This window comes from Hylobates moloch, unplaced genomic scaffold, assembly GCF_009828535.3.
Source record: "Hylobates moloch isolate HMO894 unplaced genomic scaffold, HMol_V3 SCAFFOLD_7, whole genome shotgun sequence".
Lineage (NCBI taxonomy): Eukaryota > Metazoa > Chordata > Mammalia > Primates > Hylobatidae > Hylobates > Hylobates moloch.
The window spans coordinates 57704663-57725132 of NW_026652282.1; the positions used below are offsets into that span (position 1 = coordinate 57704663).

Consider the following 20470-nt stretch of genomic DNA (forward strand, 5'->3'; position numbering starts at 1 on the left):
TTTTTTGATAGGAATTCTGCTTCATCTGATTCTAATATAATCACTCCAGCTTTCTTTTGATTACTGTTAGCATGGTATACCTTCATTAAAAGTAGAAATATTCTCAGGGATAGTTACTGTTTTAAAAAATGAATTTTGACTGGGCATGGTGGCTCACACCTGTAATCCCAGCACTTTGGGAGGCCAAGGTGGGTGGATCACTTGAGGCCAGCAGTTCAAGACCATCCTGGCCAACATGGTGAAACCCCATCTGTACTAAAAATACAGGCCGGGCGCGGTGGCTCACGCTTGTAATCCCAGCACTTTGGGAGGCCGAGGCGGGCGGATCACGAGGTCAGGAGATCGAGACCACGGTGAAACCCTGTCTCTACTAAAAATACAAAAAATTAGCCGGGCGTGGTGGTGGGCGCCTGTAGTCCCAGCTACTCGGAGGGGCTGAGGCAGGAGAATGGCGTGAACCCGGGAGGCGGAGCTTGCAGTGAGCCGAGATTGCGCCACTGCACTCCAGCCTGGGCGACAAAGCGAGACTCTGTCTCCAAAAAAAAAAAAAAAAAATACAAAAATTAGCCAGGTGTGGTGGCACGTGCCTGTAATCCCAGCTACTTGGGTGGCTGAGGCACAAGAATTGCTTGAACCTGGGAGGCAGAGGTTGCAGTGAGCTGAGATCACGCCACTGCACTCCAGCCTGGGCGACAGAGCGACACCCTGTCTAAATAAATAAATAAAAAGTGAATTTACTGAATCTTGTTTCCTTTTTTAAAAATCCCAGTCATCTACTTTAAAAATTAAAAATGGATATTTATTTATTAAATAGATCATAAAATATTCAATTTTTTATTATGTTAAGGGCAAAGGAAAAAAATGAAGAAAATAAAGAACAGGGCACATAGAAATACTAGGAATCTGGAGAAAGATTTTCTGGAGAAAGCCTCTTTCTTGTGACCTTTTGGCATGTTGCTGTTAAAGGCTCTTCGAGAGGTACTGACATTTTGGTAAGTGTAGGTATGAATGGATATCACACTTGTAGTTACTTGGGCTCTGGTCCAAATGAAGTTAAGTCTGGAGCTGAATCTAGTCCATGAGCCAGTGATTCCTCATCCCTAACCCAGACATCACTGATTTCTCTTCCAGAATTGGCTTGGAAATGAAATTGAGGTTATGGTCAGTACTGAGGAAGCCAAACGCCATCTGAATGACCTCCTTGAAGATAGAAAGATCCTGGCTCAAGATGTGGCTCAACTCAAAGAAAAAAAGGAATCTGGGGAGAATCCACCTCCTAAACTCCGGGTAAGTACGCTTATGAAAAAATGTTGCCAGTAATCAGACTCTACATTCCCCAGAAATCCTCATAGCTTTGGAGGATTACTTTCCTTTTAGTATTTCACCCTTGTTCCCACTATTATTTACAGAGGCGTACATTCTCCCTTACTGAAGTGCGTGGTCAAGTTTCGGAGTCAGAAGATTCTATTACAAAGCAGATTGAAAGCCTAGAGACTGAAATGGAATTCAGGTAACAGGGACTATCTCTAAGCCATTATAAAAATTTATGCCTGGAATCAAAAATAGAACCTATTAATCCAGTGATTCAGAAGCCTTGTGATGGTGGAAAAACACGAGAAAATAACAATTTTTTTTAAACCAGACACTGTACTAGGTATCTTAGATACATTTTCTTATTCAATCCCTTTGATGCCTTATGAGGTAAGTATCATTCTTCTCATTTTAGAGATCTAAAATTAACTTGGTCATATGGAAGTGGGTTATCAGAACTTATTAACATTAGTGTCACTGAAGTTGGTATACAACCCCCTCGCTGCTAAATTTGACTGGCTTTTTAATAAATAACTGGTTAATTGGTTAATTTTTAAAAGGAAATTCAGCGATCTTAAGAAATTTGCCAAAGGTAATTAACTGGCTAACAAACAACAGAGCTGGGATTCAAAACACACTCTAATTCCAAAGCGCATGCTTTTTGCAGTACAGCACAATTTTTTCTCTTTATTTATTTTTTTAACTGATAACTAGAGAGTCAGACACCATCATTTTTGATGCAGTAGTGTCTCTAAGATGTAGAACCAATAACAGAATTTTCAAACAAATGATAATAGAAGAGCAACAACACAGAAGGTGAACTTTAGAGATCATCAAGAAAATAACTATAACGTGGTAAGTAAAGTTGTCATGAGCATTAAATGAAATTAGTAAAGTGCATAACAGTACTTAGCATGTTAGAAGTGCTCAGTGGGCCAGGCACAGTGGCTCATGCCTGTAATCCCAGCATTTTGGGAGGCTGAGGCAGGTGGATCGCCTGAGGCCAGGAGTTTAAGACCAGCCTGGCCAACATGGTGAAACCCTGTCTCTACTAAAAATACAAAAGAAATTAGCTGGGCATGGTGGCGGGCACCTGTAATCCCAGCTACTTGGGAGGCTGAGGCAGGAGAATTGCTTGAACCCGGGAGGCAGAAGTTGCAGTGAGCCGAGATTGCACCATTGCACTCCAGCCTGGGCGATAGAGCAAGACTCCATCTCAAAAAAATAAAAAAATGGCCAGGCACGGTGGCTCTTGCCTGTAATCCCAGCACTTTGGGAGGCCAAGGCAGGCAGATCATGAGGTCAGGAGATCGAGACCACCCTGGCTAACACAGTGAAACCCCATCTCTACTAAAAATACAAAAAATTAGCCAGGCATGGTGGCACACGCCTGTAGTCCCAGCTACTCGGGAGACTGAGGCAGGAGAATCACTGAACTCAGGTGGAGGTTGCAGTGAGCCGAGATCGTGCCACTGCACTCCTGGGCGACAGAGTGAGATTCCATCTCAAAAATGAAAGGCAGACGGACAGAAAGAAAGGAAAGGAAAAGAAGGAAAAAGAAAAAGAAAAGAAAAAGAAGGAATAGAAGTGCTCAGTGAAGGCTGCACTTTCTCAGGACCTCTTGAGGCTGTGTTCCCTGTGCCGTGGTCACTCGTATTGGCTCTAAAAAGTAAAAAGAAAAAGAAGTAGTCAATGAATGTTCTTCTGTCCCTCATCTCCTAGCCCTAGACCAGAAATTATGCTACACAGGCTCTTCTAATCATGATTATTTTAAGCAGTTTATGAAATCTAGAAGGAATAGAACCTTGACAGAGATTTTATCATGTTTTAGGATAATAGAATTTTATTGTCCAGAAGACCTTGGGATCATTTAATCTGGTTTTAGCAATACATACTAACTTTATCTTGGGATAGATCTATAAATCACTCAACCTTTGAGTTCCTGCTTTGTGCTACACTAGATGCAGTTGGGATATACAGAAAAAATAGATGACATTGCCCTTGCTCTCAGGTGGAAATAGTATCATTACTCACAGTGGTGTCCGGGAATCATTTGCTAAAATTTCAAGAATGTTGTAAACCATTGTTAGTTTACAATTGATTACGGTGAGAATATTGACACCACAGAAACTGACAAAAGTTACAAATCAGGGCTGGGGTTTTTGTTTGTTTGTTTGTTTTTGTTTTATGTTCGTTTGTTTTGAGACAGAGTCTCAGTCTTGCCCAGGCGGGAGTGCAATGGCGCGATCATGGCTCACTGCAGCCTCTGCCTCCCGGGTTCAGGTGATTCTCATGTCTCAGCCTCCCAAGTAGCTGGAATTACAGGCACATGGCACCATGCCTGGCTAATTTTTGTATTTTTAGTAGAGACAGGGTTTCACCATGTTGGCCAGGGTAGTCTCTAACTCCTGGCCTCAAGTGATCGGCCTGCCTCGGCCTCCCAAAGTTCCAGGATTACAGGCATGAGCCATTGTGCCCAGCCAAGAGCTGGCTTTTTAAGTGCTGGTTGTTAAAAATTTACCTACATACCATATGCGTAAGTAAATGATTATGTAAATGTAGGGCTGGTGCCAAGTAGAAGGAATTAGAGGTGAGTTTAGTTAGGAGAATTTTTTTAAGAACTGATGAGACTTAAACTAAATTTTGGAATAGATAAGGGACATGAATTGTCAGAGAAGACAGGAAAGGGCCAATGATAGGTGACAACTCTGAAGTGTTGTGCCCCACCTCTCCCAGAAGACTTCCCTGACTTTTTAATCCCTCACTAATCTTCCTTGTTCTCTAAACTCTTTCAGAACTTATGATACTCAATTATGACATACTACTGACATGTTATCTTTATATTTATTGTTTTATGTTTATTAATTTTGTCATTCTAAAGACAGACTATAAGCTTGTTGAAGGAAAGGACTCTACATTAGACCAGGGTTTTCAAAGTGTGGGCCGCAGATTACTGGGGAGCTCATGAGCCAGTGATCAAAACTATTTTCATAATAATATTAAGGCATTATTTGCCTTTTTTGCTACATTGGAATTTGCACTGAAAATGCAAAAGCCATAGTGGGCTAAAGTGCTGACACCCTAGGCTGAATGAAAGCAGTGGCACCAACCTGAACTAGTAGTCATTGTATGCTTCACCACTACATACTCTCAGGTTTTAAAAAAAACAAGCCAGTCTTAATTAAGAGTGGTGTTGCGAAAGCAGTGAAAGTTGTTGATTTTACTAAATCTGGACCCTGGAGTTCATGTCTGTGTTACATCCTGTGTGACGAAACAGGAAGAACACAGAAAGCACTTCTGCTGCATGCTGAATGTGATGGTCGTCTCAAGAAAAGCACTGTGCGATTGTTTGAGGTGTGAGCTCAGTAGGCCACTTTTTTCATGGGACATCATTTTTACTTAAATGAACAACTGACAGACAAACTGTGGTTATTAAGACTTGGTTACTTGGCAGACATTTTCTCAAAAAGAATAGAGCAAGCCTGTTGCTTTCAGGAAAACAGCTGACAGTGTTTTTTACCTAAGACAAAATGTGAGCTTTCAAGCAAAATTTGGATTTAGAAAACTTGTATCTGCCACTGTGAACTTGACAGTTTTTCATAACTTTTCTGATAAGACCAGTAGTGATATTAACAAGTGTGATTTTAAAAATATATATTTTATAGAATGAAATGTGTTAACATTTGGAAGATCTGCATGACTCTGGACTAATATTGTCCAAATGGCATTTTATAGAATGATGTATTGGTAAATGAGCCATTCAGATTGCAAGATAGACTGATGAATTTTAATATGAGAGAATACAAAAAAGTTTATTAATAAGTTTCAGATTCAACATTGCAACTAACTCTTAAGGAGGTACTGCTTGTTGAGTTTTAGTGTAGTCTCAGAGAAGACTATTTGCAGTTATCTGAAAAGGCTATTAAAATACTCCTTTTACCATCTGCATATTCATGTGAGGCCAGATTGTCTTCATTTACATCAACTAGAACAACATGTCACAAAAGATTGCATACAGAGGGAGACATAAGAATCCAGCTGTCTTCAACTAAGCCAGACATTACAGAGATTTGCAAAAGTGTAAAATAATCCCTTTTCTTACTATTTATTATCTCAGAAAATGCTACTTTTCAGAAAATATGTAATGTATAATAGGTTTTTGTTTTTGTTTTTGTTTTTTTATTTTGACAGAGGCTCACTCTGTCACCCAAGCTGGAGTGCAATGACATGATCTCGGCTCACTGCAACCTCTGCCTCTTGGGTTCAAGCGATTATCCTGCCTCAGCCTCCCAAGTAGCTGGGATTACAGGCGCCTGCCACCAGGCCCAGCTAATTTTTTGTATTTTTAGTAGATACGGGGTTTCACCATGTTGGCCAGGCTGGTCTCGAACTCCTGACCTCAGGCGATCCACCTGCCTCAGCCTCCCAAAGTGCTGGGATTACAGGAGCGAGCCACCGCACCCCGCCAATAGGTTTATGATTTTTTTTTTTTTTTTTTTTTTGAAACGGAGTCTAGCTCTGTCGCCAGGCTGGAGTGCAGTGGCACAATCTCAGCTCGCTGCAACCTCCGACTTGCTGGTTCAAGCAATTCTCCTGTCTCAGCCTCCCGAGTAGCTGGAAATACAAGCACACACCACCACCCCCAACTAATTTTTGTATTTTTAGTAGAGACAGGGTTTCACCATGTTGGCCAGGATGGTCTCGATCTCCTGACCTCATAATCTGCCTGCCTCGGCCTCCCAAAGTGCTGGGATTGCAGGCGTGAACTACCTCGCCCGGCCTAGGTTTATGATTTTTAAGTGAATTAATAATTTTTTTTTTTGAGATGGAGTCTTACTCTATCTCCCAGGCTGGAGTGCAATGGCACGATCTCGGCTCACTGCAACCTCCACCTCCCGGGTTCAAGTGATTTTCCTGCCTCAGCCTCCCAAGTAGCTGGGATTACAGGCACCCGCCACCATGCCCGGCTAATTTTTGTATTTTTAGTAGAGCTGGGGTTTCACCAGGTTGGCCAGGCTGGTCTCGAACTCCTGACCTCAGGTAATCCACCTACCTCGGCCTCCCAAAGTGCTGGGATTACAGGTGTGAGCCACTGCACCCAGCTAAAATTTTTTTCAGTTGTACTTTCTAATACTATAAATCTCTATAGGTGTAACACATGTGAACAGAATGTCCTAGATGTCTTCAATAATTTTTAAGGGTGTAAAGGGGTCCTGAGACCCCAAAATTTGAGAACTACAGTCTTACATTATTTTCATACCCATCTTCCTTATAGTACCAAACTTATCACTACATATGAAGCACATGCTGGTATGCTCTTTCTCACTAGACACAGAAGAAATTTGAGAAGAAAGCTATTAATCAAACTGAAATACTGTGTAGACTTTGATCTAGGACATACTTGATCAGAAAGTACCTGGAAGCTATAACCAGGGTCAGAACATCCAGTCTTCTTAGAAACTTCTTGGTCTGTGGCAGGCACATCAAGATAACCTCTCACAATGCCAGCCATGGGTATCATTTTGGTACTTGATTGTAGTAAAGAGCATATCTACCTGTTTGTTCTTTTGAGATTTTCCCTTCAAGTCTCCAACCTGAATCTTATCCTTGCATGGGTGGACCATCATGTCACAGTCTGAGCTTATATGGCCTCAAGACAAAGTAACATATTATACTCAATCCACTACAACAAAAGCCTTACTGTGATGTCTTTCCAAGTCCCACTTTACAACCCATTTATTTCAACCAGTATTTAATAGAATAAAACCATTTAGATAGTCTCTTAGAGTCCCTTTGTTACAGGATTTGCAATACTGTGTAAAATCCTAACCAGATGACTCAAACATTATTTAAATGATATTTAACTGATAGCTCCATCCATAAAATTATTTGATGTTTCCCCTCAGAGCTCTTTCCCCTTCTCCTTGATGTTCAGGCTTACTTGCAATAAGGCTCACTGTTTCTTTCCCTGAAGGAGTGCTCAGATTGCTGACCTACAGCAGAAACTGCTGGATGCAGAAAGTGAAGACAGACCAAAACAACGCTGGGAGAATATTGCCACCATTCTGGAAGCCAAGTGTGCCCTGAAATATTTGATTGGAGAGGTAAACATCACTCTAACCAGCAGTAAGGAGGCTGGCTGTGTAGGTTGAAATGGGATGTTAGCCTTGAAATATTGTCAAAGTGTTATTGCCACTTTTCATGGTAGAAACCCCAATAACACTAACATCAGAGAGTTTAGTAGATAAAGGTTGGTGTAAGCAAGTACAGGCCAGTCACTTACAAAAAGATAATATGACTCACAAATTGATGCCCGTCGTGACTGGCCTATAGCAAGTGCTGAATGCATGTTAGCTCTTGTTATTAGGAAAGACCAGAATGCCATAGTGGGTCACTGGCTAAACATCAACTGTTATACTGTACTACTTTCTAAAACCCCTATGAGATGTATATTCAAAAATTTAAGATCCAGTCTAGAAAAGGGAAAACGTAAGCATCTTTTGACATATAAAGATTCATTTTAAGGAAAAGCCATCTTTGCTGACCTTAAAATGATATGTCACCTTACATTGTCACAAGAGGAATGAAAATTGATTGCCTCTGGTGATTGAAGCATTTTCACTCAAGACAGGCATACAAACTCCAAACCCACAAGTTTAAACAATGCTACCCTTTATACATTTTTGTGTTAGCTTAGCAGATTTGTTCTACTAAGGAAATCTTGATCAGTCTTGTGAACACTGGTACTTATGATGTTCACCATCTGGGCTAGTAGTGAATGTAAAACTAGGCCAGTGTAGGATATGTAGCCTGCAGAGCCAGATCTGCAGTCTCAGTCTACGAGTTCTAACATGTGAATATAGACATTCTGAAATGGGACATAATTGGCCATAAGGGTGTGTCCTGTGGATTTTGCTTAAAAATTAAGGAAGAACTTCTTAAATATCAGAATTTGTAATTGTCAGATACTGTTCGGGTTAGGTTTATTCTTGCCTTGAGGCAGAGCAAGAAATAAAATGGCCCTTAGCGGTGGCTTCTAGCCCCAGGATACAAGTCTCAGCAGAAAGGTGGACTCTTGGCCTGGGAATAGAACACTAGTATATTTACTATTCAATGTTGGAATCCATATGACATGAAAAAATAAGAATAGACTTTGACATGGAGGAATTTTTCTCCGACCCTTTCGAGAAAGCTGACATTATCCTGCCTGTTGAAAGGGGGAAAGAAAGGTGGTCATTCTTCAAATAAACTGATCTTTTATTCCTTCCAGCTGGTGTCCTCCAAAATACAGGTAAGCAAACTTGAAAGCAGCCTGAAACAGAGCAAGACCAGCTGCGCTGACATGCAGAAGATGCTGTTTGAGGAACGAAATCATTTTGCTGAGATAGAGACAGAGTTACAAGCTGAGCTGGTCAGAATGGAGCAACAGCACCAAGAGAAGGTAAACTCTAGCAAGTCAAGAAGCTATACTGTGAAACTATCATTGCCTTGTATTGTTAGTTTAAAAAAAAAGTGGGGGTATGAAATTTCTTTCAAAAGTCCACGTGGCCTTTTCTAAATTTTGCAAATAAGAAACCCGAAGCAGAGACGTGACTTGTCTAACTTTATACATACCAGTGACAATGGCTCTTGGTTTCCAACTTAAATATGAGTATTAACAATATTAACATGCTGAGAAACAGGCCCGGCGTGGTGGCTCGTGCCTGTAATCCCAGCACTTTGGGAGGCCAAGGCAGGCAGATTGCCTGAGTCCAGGAGAGTGAAACCCCATCTCTACAAAAAAATACAGAAAATTAGCTGAGTGTGATGGCGTGCACCTGTGATCCCAGCTACTCATAAGGCTGAAGTGGGAGAATCGCTTGAACCCGTGAGGCAGAGGTTGCTGTGAGCCATGATCGTGCTATTGCACTCCAGCCTGGGCAACAGAAAGAAAAAAAAAAAGCTATGCTGAGAAACATCCATGCTGTACTTACTACTTCATGCCATGACAGCAAATGAGAACAGTTTACTTCTAAATCACAAGAGAGCAGTCACCTGGATCACTGCTTGAACTAAGTCAAAATTTCTTTTTCCCCTTGGTACCTTTGTTACCACCCACTGGGTCATGTCTTTCTCTAGGTGCTGTACCTTCTCAGCCAGCTGCAGCAAAGCCAAATGGCAGAGAAGCAGTTAGAGGAATCAGTCAGTGAAAAGGAACAGCAGCTGCTGAGCACACTGAAGTGTCAGGTATGATCACGAGGGAGAGGTCTCCAGAGATGAGTTTCACAGTACTGACTGAGAATCTTATCTCATTTAGACCCTTGTACTTGCAGCAGAGAGTAATTAACTACTGGAAAAAGTATTTATAATGGTAGCCTCTGCTGCCTTTAGGCCCTATTTGATCAGGTTAGGGGTACTTAGAGTGTAGCCACATATAGGAATAACCTCATTTTTGGTACCAAAATGGCAGCACATACTCCATATCAGACTCTGAGGCCTTGTGGTTCTTGGCCTCAACCCTGAGCTCTAAAGAGTTGAGGAAGTGAAATCATCCAATCATCCAGTAGTTACTTAGAATCCTAGGGCCATTCAAATGGTATGAAGAGCTTGTTCTTCTGTGCTGAGACCTGACATATTTGTAAAATGCCTGGGGTCTGAATTTCTTCCAGAGGCTAGGAACACCACACCCTTTAGTAGCATGTTGTAGCACTATTTTAGTCTAACTTAGAATCTTTTTCCTGAACCACCAGTCTGTAGGGTTTCCTTGGCACCTTCCATCTAAGACATAAGCAAACTAGTTAAGGTTGTATGCACGAATCTGGGTGTCTTAGGTGCCAGGTAGTTCAGTCAGGCTTACTAAAGTAGCAAGTAAACTGCCTAGTCTGTGTTGAGAAGGGTAAAGAGAAGCATCTATAGACTTCAAGAAAATAGAGCTAAGTTTCTGCGGGTTTCTTAATCAGCATCCGAATGTGAATAAGGGATATGAAGCTAAGGAATGGAAAAGAATAAGGAAGGCTTGTCAGGCAGAGTCCATGGTTCCTATGAATGTGGTCAGAGCTGCTGGGAAGCATTGGAATAGAAGTGGCATTCAGGGCACCTAGGAACTGGGAATCAGACATTTTTCTGAGTGCCAATGCCTGCTGTGCAGAAACCATCTGCTGCCAGCAACTTGGCAGCAGTATGTTTTCATCTATGTGAGTTGTTTGGTAACCCACATGTAGTGCCCAAAATAACCCCATATATCACTGCACTATCTGGAAATAGGATGAAGAACTTGAGAAGATGCGAGAAGTGTGTGAGCAAAATCAGCAGCTTCTCCGGGAGAATGAAATCATCAAGCAGGTAATACAGTTTCCCACCCACTTGATAAGCCCTAAGAGACCCCGTTGCTACTGAGGGCAGCTCTTGGGACCAACCCCCATTGTGGTGACTTGGCTCTATTTCATGAGGTCTACATTTAGTTTCCATGTGACATATGCATTTCAAAGTGGAATAAACATAAGTTTTTAAATTTGCCATTTTCTGAATCTAATATTGTTGATATTGGAAAGTGGGAGTCAACGTACTCTACTATAATCCTGCCTCACTTTACTATGGTTTAACATTGAGCTAGCCTAGGTCTGGTATCTGTTTTAGCTATGAACACTCCCAGAAGCTGCCCTGCATTATATACTTTGTCTCTTCTTTTCAAATAGAAACTGACCCTCCTCCAGGTAGCCAGCAGACAGAAACATCTTCCTAAGGATACCCTTCTATCTCCAGACTCTTCTTTTGAATATGTCCCACCTAAGGTAAAATGATCAGTGCCTGTGATACCTTTGCACAGCTTAGGTTTGGGGTGAGTGTGCTAAAATTGCCCTTTATAAGAAGTTGACAGTTAAAATTCCCAAATTCTAGCATCTCACTTTTCTTTGGAGTCCCAGATAAAACTACAGTTCAATCCTAAGGAAAGTAGGCATTCTTACTCCTCAGAAGGCTGACTTTGGGCCATGGATAGGCATTACCTAACACAACTGAGGAGGAGGAACAGTAGAAAAGAGCAATAATGTTCAGCTGTCCATCCAAAGATACTTATCTCATCATATCATGAGTTTCCCTTTCCTCCCTCAGATTGGTCAGCCTCCAATTTCACTGCCTTCAAAGACTCTGCAAAGCCAAAGGCTAAAGCAGAATTTCTTCTGATTGGTAAAGCCAAGTGGGGTGGATTTGAGAGAGTCTGAAATCTTTGCTCTGAGAATATAGCTGGCAACAGCTACTGGGAAGATATGATGCATATATAGTTTTTAATTTTTATTAAATAACTAAACTACTCCAAACCTTTTTTCTTAGCCAAAACCTTCTCGTGTTAAAGAAAAGTTCCTGGAGCAAAGCATGGACATCGAGGATCTAAAATATTGTTCAGAACATTCTGTGAATGAGCATGAGGATGGTGATGGTGATGGTGGCGATGATGAGGGGGATGATGAGGAATGGAAGCCAACAAAATTAGTTAAGGTGTCCAGGAAGAACATCCAAGGGGTAGGAGCCAGCTCTTCAACTTTTTGTTTTGTTTTGTTGTTGTTTTTGGAGACAGAGTCTCACTCTGTCACCCAGGCTGGAGTGCAGTGGTGCATTCTCGACTCACTGCAACCTCTGCCTCCCAAGTTCAAGTAATTCTCGTGTCTCAGCCTCCTGAGTACCTGGGATCACAGGCGTGCGCCACCACACCCAGCTACTTTTGTATTTTTAGTACAGACAGGGTTTCACCATGTTGGCCAGGCTGGTCTCGAACTCCTGGCCTCAAGCAATCTGCCTGCCTCGGTCTCCCAAAATGCTGAGATTACAGGTGTGAGCCACCGTGCCCGGCCTAGCTCTTCAACTTTGTCAGGGGTTCTAATTCTTAGTATTCATTCACTGCCACTGGGATAGTTTTCTGAATCTAGGAATGTGTTGGCCCCATACCCTTTAGCTATCATTTAGAGGCACTGACTCCACTAAAGGGGGGCTTGTTGGGCCATCTTTGTGTAGAACCTGGGGCTAGTATAGAGGGCTGCTTGAGTGCACAAGTTGGCTCTCTTCTTGTTTTCAGGTTCTTATCAATTTGAATAGGTAATGTTCCATACCATTTCATTGAAGCTGATCCCAAAATGATCATAACAATTCTTTATGTTTTTATAGCACTTTACAGTTTATAAACCATTCTCATATATATTACCACTTTTAATCACCACAAAAAATCCAGTGAAGGGCCGGGCGCAGTGGCTCACACCTGTAATCCCAGCACTTTGGGAGGCCAAGGCAGGCAGATCACCTGAGGTTGGGAGTTCGAGACCAGCCTGACTAACAGGAAGAAACCTCGTCTCTACTAAAAATACAAAATTAGCTGGGCGTGATGGCGCATGCCTGTAGTCCCAGCTACTCGGGAGGCTGAGACAGGAGAATCACTTGAACCTGGGAGGATGGAGGTTGCGATGAGCCGAGATCATGCCATTGCACTGCAGCCTGGGCAACAAGAGTGAGACTCCGTCTCAAAAAAAAAAAAAATCCAGTGAGATATTTACTATTTGCATTTTCCAGATGGACTCCCGACCCGCAGGAGGGAAATGACCTTGCCCAAGGTCGTAAAACTAAGTGACAGTCAGGACTTGAAACCAAATATTCTGACTCCAAGTCCAGTTTGTTTCCCCCACATCATAGTTATGTCAGTAAAAACTATAGACCAGAAGTTGAGTGGGTACTTTATCTTTGTCTAACAGAGTAATTTTACTCTCTAGGCTAAGGAACAAAAGGAATTACAGAAAAAGCTAATAATTAAGATCAAACACATTAAGTTAAGGCTAGTTAGGAACAATCTGACTTAGGCATGCTTTATTTGCTTATACAATGATAGTCCTACTCAAACCTAGATGTTTTATGTTGAAACATTAACTTCCCAGGCATTACAGTTCAGCACCACTACCCCCAACTGTGCCCTGCAGCCACATTCCACTTAAAGAGAACAGTTCACAAGTTACCTTAGCTGGCTTCCTACATTATTTGATTTGATTAGCCTATAGCTCATCACCTGGGGAACTAAGCCTTATAAACCCACACCACCAGGATGAAGCAAGTCATAAGGTATAGACAGCCATGGTGGTAAGTCATTTGGTCAGTCAGAATCATCAAGAATGCAACATATCATGTGTTCATAGTGAAACTAAGAGCTCATCCTTAGCTTCAGAGAGTTTATAATCTAATGGGAAAACAAGGTAAAGGAATAGAAGCCTACCATAGAACCTCAGGATATTCGTCTCAGGGAGATGGACTGGGGAGTTTTTGGTTTGTTTGTTGTGTTTTTTCTTTTGAGACAGAGTTTCACTCTTGTTGCCCAGGCTGGAGTGCAATGGTGCAATCTTGGCTCACCACAACGTCCTCCTCCCGAGTTCAAGCGATTCTCCAGCCTCAGCCTCCTGAGTAGCTGGGATTACAGGTGCCTGCCACCATGCCCGGCTAATTTTGTATTTTTAGTGGAGATGGGGTTTCTCCATGTTGGTCAGGCTGGTCTCGAACTCCTGACCTCAGGTGATCTGCCCACCTCGACCTCCCAAAGTGCTGGGATTACAGGCGTGAGCCACCATGCAAGTTTTTAAGAGTGACTATAAAGCCAAACCAAGGAGGTGTAATTTAAGAAAATGCCATGAAAGAGGTGACTATTGCTGCGTTGTAAGACAGAAAGGGAAATACAGTCTTGGGAGCAACTGGGAGACATTTCTGGCACAATGAATAGCATATTCCTAAGACTTGAAGATGGTAGTGGAACAGAGAGTTGGGACACTTAGAGAAAATGGGTCAGAGCGTGTCTGTCTTTCATTCATTTACTCAACAAACATTTATGGACGTTTTACTATAGTTGAAGTAGAGAGCATGAGCTGAATGTAGATTAAAAGGTCAGCTAAGTAATAGGAGGCAGAGTTGAGAAGCACACACAGAAAAATGTTAGAGGCCAGGTGTGGCTCATGCCTGTAATCCCAGCACTTCGGGAGGCCGAGGCAGGTGGATCACCTGAGGTCAGGAGTTTGAGACCAGCCTGGCCAACATGGCGAAACCCTGTCTCTACTAAAAATACAAAAATCAGCCAGGCATGGTGACACATGCCTGTAATCCCAGCTACTTGGGAGGCTGAGGCAGGAGAATCGCTTGAACCCAGGAGGTGGAGATGGCAGTGAGCTGAGATCACACCACTGTACTCCAGCCTGGGATACAGAGCAAGACTGTCTCAAAAAAAAAAAAGAAAAGAAAAATGGTAGAGGGCCTAAAGCTCTGGAAAGGAATTTCCAAATGTGAGGCGAATACAGGTATACTTGTCCTCAAGGAAAGCTTCATATATTTATTATAGCACTGTTGCTCTAAGCTTAAAAGGGCAACACAGAAGTATAGCAAATACTGCAGTAAATAATATTTGCTATTAGTGATAAATCCTACATCTAAAACAATGAGGAATTATTGTTTTCTAGGCTTTTCCCCTGATTTTATAATTTGGAAAGTGAATATAACTGGGCTTTAAAGGGAACAAGTTAGCATAAAATCTAGTTTCTCTAAAGTTACCTTTTGGCAGTCTGAAAGTACATGGATACTATGACTGCTGTTTGATCAGACTGCTTGCAGACATGCTTCACAGAGGACCTTTATTATTACTGCTTCAACCCAGCTGAAGCTAGCTGGGACTATCACTAGATTACTGAAAAGGAGACTGAAGCAGGCACCAGAATGATGACTTGTCCAGAGCTAATGGCTTCCTCACTCAGCCACATTTCCTATATGTACTAAGGAGATGCTGGGGGGTGAATCATGTGCTATCATATAAAAAGTAGTAACCTAGAAGCCAGATAGACATGGGTCTTGAGTTTGCCACAGGTTCATTGAGTAACCTTGAGCAAGTCAGTCTCCCTGGGCCTCAGATTCCTTACCTATGCAATGCAGGGTCTAGAACAGCGGTCCCCAATCTTTTTGGTATCAGGGACCGGTTTCATGGAAGACAGTTTTTCCACGGACTGGTTGTGGGGGTGGTTTGGGGATGAAACTGTTCCATCTCAGATATCAGGCATTAGTTAGAGTCTCATAAGGAGTGCGCAACATGTGCAGTTCACAATAGGATTCTTACTCCTATGAGATTCTAATGCTGCCACTGATCTGACAGGAGGCAGAACCCAGGCTGTAATGCTTGCTCGCCTGCAGCTCACCTGCTGTGTGGCTCAGTTCCTAACAGGCCACTGACCAGTACTGGTCCCCAGCCTAGGGGTTGTGGACCCCCTGGTCTAGAACAGATTATGTATAAGGTTCCTTCTAGGACTAATATCCTGAGTCAAAGTAACAGTCAAAGTTGTGTAAATGGGTTTTAATAACAATGCTTTTATATGGTGTTATATGGTATCTGAGAAGTTAAGAGGAATATATGCAAAAGCACCTTGTGAAGGATACAATATCATGCAGATATTGTTGTTAAAGCACTGTAAGCATTTTACAAATATTCTCATTTGTCACGTTTGGCAGAAAAGAGGAAGCAGGTATTCTTGCCTCTACCTTACTGATGAAGGAATAGCCTGGGCACAGTGGCTCATACCTGTAATCCCAATACTTTGGGAAGCCAAGGTGGGAGGATCACTTGAGCCCAGAGTTCGAGGCTGCAGTGAACTATGATTGTGCCACTGCACTCCAGCCTCGGTGACCGAGCAAGATCCCATCTCTAAATTTAAAAATTAAAAAAAAAAAAAAAGAATGGAGATTAACTTGGATGAAGTGACTTGTCCAAGGTCATGCCAAGCATTAAATATAGGGCTAGAGCCTGAGTTTCCTAATTCCTAGTCTGGTATTCTTTGTTTTTTGTTTTTGCCACAGCATCACTTACCAATCCTGGTTTTTTTTTTTTTTTTTTTGGACCAGATCTTATCCTTCTGAAGCACGAGGTACAGTGTAACACTGAGCTTGGTGCTAGAGAAATTATGGACTCTAAAGCAGTAGTTTTCAAGTCTAGCCACACATTGGAACCCCCAAGGGAGCTTTTAAACATGGAGCCTGGGACCCCACCCCCAGATATTCTGATGTAATTAGTCTGAGGTAGGACATGGTGTTTTTGAAAAGCTCCCCAGAGATTTCTTATGTGCAGCCAGAGTTGAGAACAACTGGCTTAAGGGAAACCCAGACTCTGCTTTCCACTCTCTACAAAGAATCCCTTGGCCGGGTGTGGTTGCTCATGCCTGTCATCCCAGCACTTTGAGAGGCCAAGGTGGGAGGATTGCTTGATGCCAGGAGTTCAAGACCAGCCTTGGCAACATAGCAAGATCCCATCTCTACAAAAGAAAATGAAAAAAAAAAGAGTCCCCCTATTACTTCTCAACCATGGTGCTGGGACATGCTGGTGGGTTGCCAGCAGTTGTGATACACACACACACACACACACATACATACACACACACACACACACACACCCCACCCTGTATACATGTATTAAATACATTTGTAGTTATGCCTGTGATAGGGACACATTCTGTCTTTGACATTCTAATCTGTTTCTTGGTGTGAGAGAGAATAGGATGAAGTTACAGCTCATGTACCTGGCATTCACGCAACTACATCTGTCATGTATGTCATGACTGTGCTATAATACCACTACCAGGTGTTTATCTAACCTCTTCTTGCTTGAAGACTTCTAGTAGGGGGAAGCTCACAGTCTTATAGGACAACCCATTGGATTCCACTAATTGTTAGAAAGTTACTTCTTGTTTAGCTGAAATGTGCTGTCCTATACATCATCCCAATGGGTCTTGGCTATATAAGAGCCTAATCATTCTTTATGACAGCCCTTCAGATACTGCTCTCATGATATTATCCCTTGGATAAAATAGAGAAACATGGATGAGGTAACAGAGCATTTTTGAAGCATTTAGATGAATTTGTAAATGGCCAAAGGACCATACCCAGGCTGTAGCAATCAATGGATCACTGTCATCCTGGTGAAGTATCACCAGGACATGTCATAGAACTCCATCTTTCATCCTGTCTTAAAGCAGCAGAGATTTTTTGTTATTATAATGTCTAGCGTTGGCAAGGGTGACTAAGTAGGGCACTTCTGGCTGGGCGCCGTGGCTCACACCTGTAATCCCAACACTTTGGGAGGCTGAAGTGGGCAGATTACTTGAGCCTACTAGCTTGAGACCAGCCTGGGCAACATGGTGAAAGCCTGTCTCTACTAGAAATACAAAAGATGAGCCTGGCGTGGTGACACACACCTGTAGTCCCAGCTACTCAGTGGGGGCTGAGGCCACAGGATCACTTGAGCCCTGGAGACTGAGGCTGCAGTGAGCTCTGATTATGCCACTGCACTCCAGCCTGGGTGACAGAGTGAGACCCTGTCTTAAAAAAAAAAAAAGAAGGGCATTTCTATATTGCTATTAAGAATATAAATTGGTATACCTTTGAGGAAGGCACCTTGAAAATACGTATCAATAGCCTTTAAAATATTTCCTTTGACCCAGTAATTTTACACATAGGAATTTATACTAAGGAAATAGACATTGGTATGTAAATATATTTATTCGTTCAACGAATTTTTTTCTGAGCACCTATGTGCCAGGCACTGTTTCTAGATGCTGGGAAGACATGAAACAAGGCAGGTGAGATTCTTTACCCTCATGAAACTGGTATTCTTGTGGGGAGAGACACATAATAACCAGAAAAATAAAATAATTTTAGATAGTGATGAGTGAAAAAGAAAAGAAAATATAGTGAAGTCATAGCGAATGTGGGATGGGAAAAGAGCACTTTAGAAGAGTGCTTGGGGCCAGGCGCGGTGGCTCACGCCTATAATCCCAGCACTTTGGGAGGCCGAGGTGGGCGGATCACTTGATGTCAGGAGTTCAAGACCAGCCTGGACAACCCAGCAAAACCCCATCTCTACTAAAAATATAAAAATTAACCAGGCGTGATGGTGCACGCCTGTAATCCCAACTACTCAGGAGGCTGAGGCACAAGAATTGCTTAAACCTGGCAGGCAGAGGTTGCAGTGAGCTGAGATTTCACCACTGCACTCCAGCCTGGGAAACAGAGCAAGACTCCATCTCAAAAAAAAAAAAAAAAAAGAGTGCCTGGGGAGGCTGGGCATGGTGGCTCATGCCTGTAATCCCAACACTTTGGGAGGCTGAGGTGGGAGGATTGCTTGAGGTCAGGAGTTAAAGACCAGGCTGGGCAACACAGCAAGACCCCATCTCACTAAAAAAAAATTTTTTTTTAAAGAAGAGTGCTTGCGGAGCTCTCTCTGAGAAGGGAATATCTAAGCTGAGTCCTAAACAGTGAAGAGCAAGTCAGGAAAAGCATCAGAAGAACATTTCAGGAAAAGGGAACAGAAAATGCAAGACCTCAGGGCAGGAATGAGCTTAGTATCTCAAGGAACAGCTAAAAAGGCCAGTGTGGCTAGAATGTATTGAGCATAAGCTGCATTCAGTGGATGGGTAGTCAAGGGCCAGATCATGGAGGGCCTTGTCAGTCGTGGTACAGTTTAGATTATATTTCTATACAATGATATCTACTGCAACATGATTTATAATAGTGAACAGTTTCTTTCAAAACAATCTTAATATTTAACATTAGGGGACTGGTTAAATAAATCGACATTATCCCCATGAGGAAATATATACAACTATTAAAAGTCAAGTTTTTTGATTTTCAAATTTTGTAAAGTGATATATATTATTCTGCTAATCAGAAAAAAAATGTTATCGTGGTTTCTACAGAGCAACTACAGAGCAAAGGTGATGGTTCTCATATGAAAAAACTTAAAGGCTTGAATTTGACTATAAGCTCAGTATGAATCGACAAAGATGTGACAGGAAAAAAAAAGCAACTAATTTGAGGCCTCATTAACAGGACTACTGGGTCCATAACAAGGGAGGTGTTTATCACAGTCCACCTCACAGTGGCCACACCACATTTAGAAAGTTGTGCTCATTTCTAGATCTCACAATTGAAGAACTTTGACACATTGGTGTATAGTCAAGGTGGTGAGGATACATGAGAACCATGTCATGTGGCGAATCATTGAGGGAACTAGGTACGTTTAACTTTGAGAGGATTTGGACAGAAGGGGACTGGGGAGTAAAAATTATGTTCAGGGTTTGAACAGTTATTCTATAAAAGTGGGGTTAAACTGATTCCATGTCATTTTAGATGGCAGAATTGGGTCCTATGATTAGAAGTTATATAGAAACTAGTATCACCTCAGGATAAATAGAGCTTCAGATAATTAGACCAGGGATGTTAAGAGGGGCTTCATACATCAAACCAGTCTTTAGATGGTCGCTGAGGTCTCTTGTCACTCTGTTCCTTCATCCTGTGAGCTCAGCCACCTCTATCTTTTCAAAGCCAAACTATCCCACTTTCTTCTGCGATTTTTCTTATAGCATTGCTTCCTATAATTCTGGTCACTCACCTCTTTTTTGTTTAACATTCTCTTTATAAAACATACACACTGAATTCCTGAATGTGTATACAAGAAAACATGCTTATTGATTAAACTGGTTTAATAAATGGAAAGCCCTTATAACAGTGCCTGGCACACATTAATGTTAGCTATCACTACTGCAGCCTTGTTTATAAGAGTGGAAAATGGCACTATCAGGAGAATGAGTAAATTGTGGCAAGTTCATAGAGTGAAAATGAATGGAATTGAAGCTGTATGTATCAACATATAAGATGTCATTTATACAAAGTTTAAAAACGTGTAAGACAATTTCTTGTTTGTTTTTGTTTTTTTTACAAAAACTCATATGTGTGGCCAGGTGCTATTGCTCACACCTGTAATCTCAGCACTTCGGGAGGCTGAGGCAAGAGGATTGCTTGAGGCCAGGAGTTCAAGACCAACCTGGGCAACATGGCGAGACCCTGTCTCTACAAAAACAAAAAATTAGCCAGGCATGGTGGCATGTGCTTGTGGTCTCAGATACTCTGGAGGCTGAGGCAGGAGGATCACTAAGTCAAAGAGGTTGAGGCTGCAGTGAGCTATGATTGCGCCACTGCACTCCAGCCTGGGTGACAGAGCAAGACCCTATCTCCAAAAAAAAAAAAAAAAACTAATGTGATAAGAGACATACCTAGACATACATACATACATAGGAATGATAAATACCTAATTCAGGAGACTGTTTATCCCTGGAAAGGGGGAGGCAAATAG

The 20470-nt window shown here is 42.0% G+C and overlaps 1 protein-coding gene across 2 annotated transcripts in view; it reads left to right on the forward strand.

The window, feature by feature from the left end:
* KIF4A (kinesin family member 4A) overlaps positions 1-20470 on the forward strand; it is a 130513-nt gene that overhangs the window by 104698 nt on the left and 5345 nt on the right. For both annotated transcript variants that reach the window (XM_032757128.2, XM_032757129.2), the window contains exons 21-28: positions 1132-1287; positions 1410-1510; positions 7286-7415; positions 8582-8752; positions 9430-9537; positions 10555-10632; positions 10986-11081; positions 11620-11808. In XM_032757128.2, coding sequence (XP_032613019.1) covers positions 1132-1287; positions 1410-1510; positions 7286-7415; positions 8582-8752; positions 9430-9537; positions 10555-10632; positions 10986-11081; positions 11620-11808 — 1029 coding nt within the window. The remainder of the gene's footprint in view (positions 1-1131; positions 1288-1409; positions 1511-7285; positions 7416-8581; positions 8753-9429; positions 9538-10554; positions 10633-10985; positions 11082-11619; positions 11809-20470) is intronic.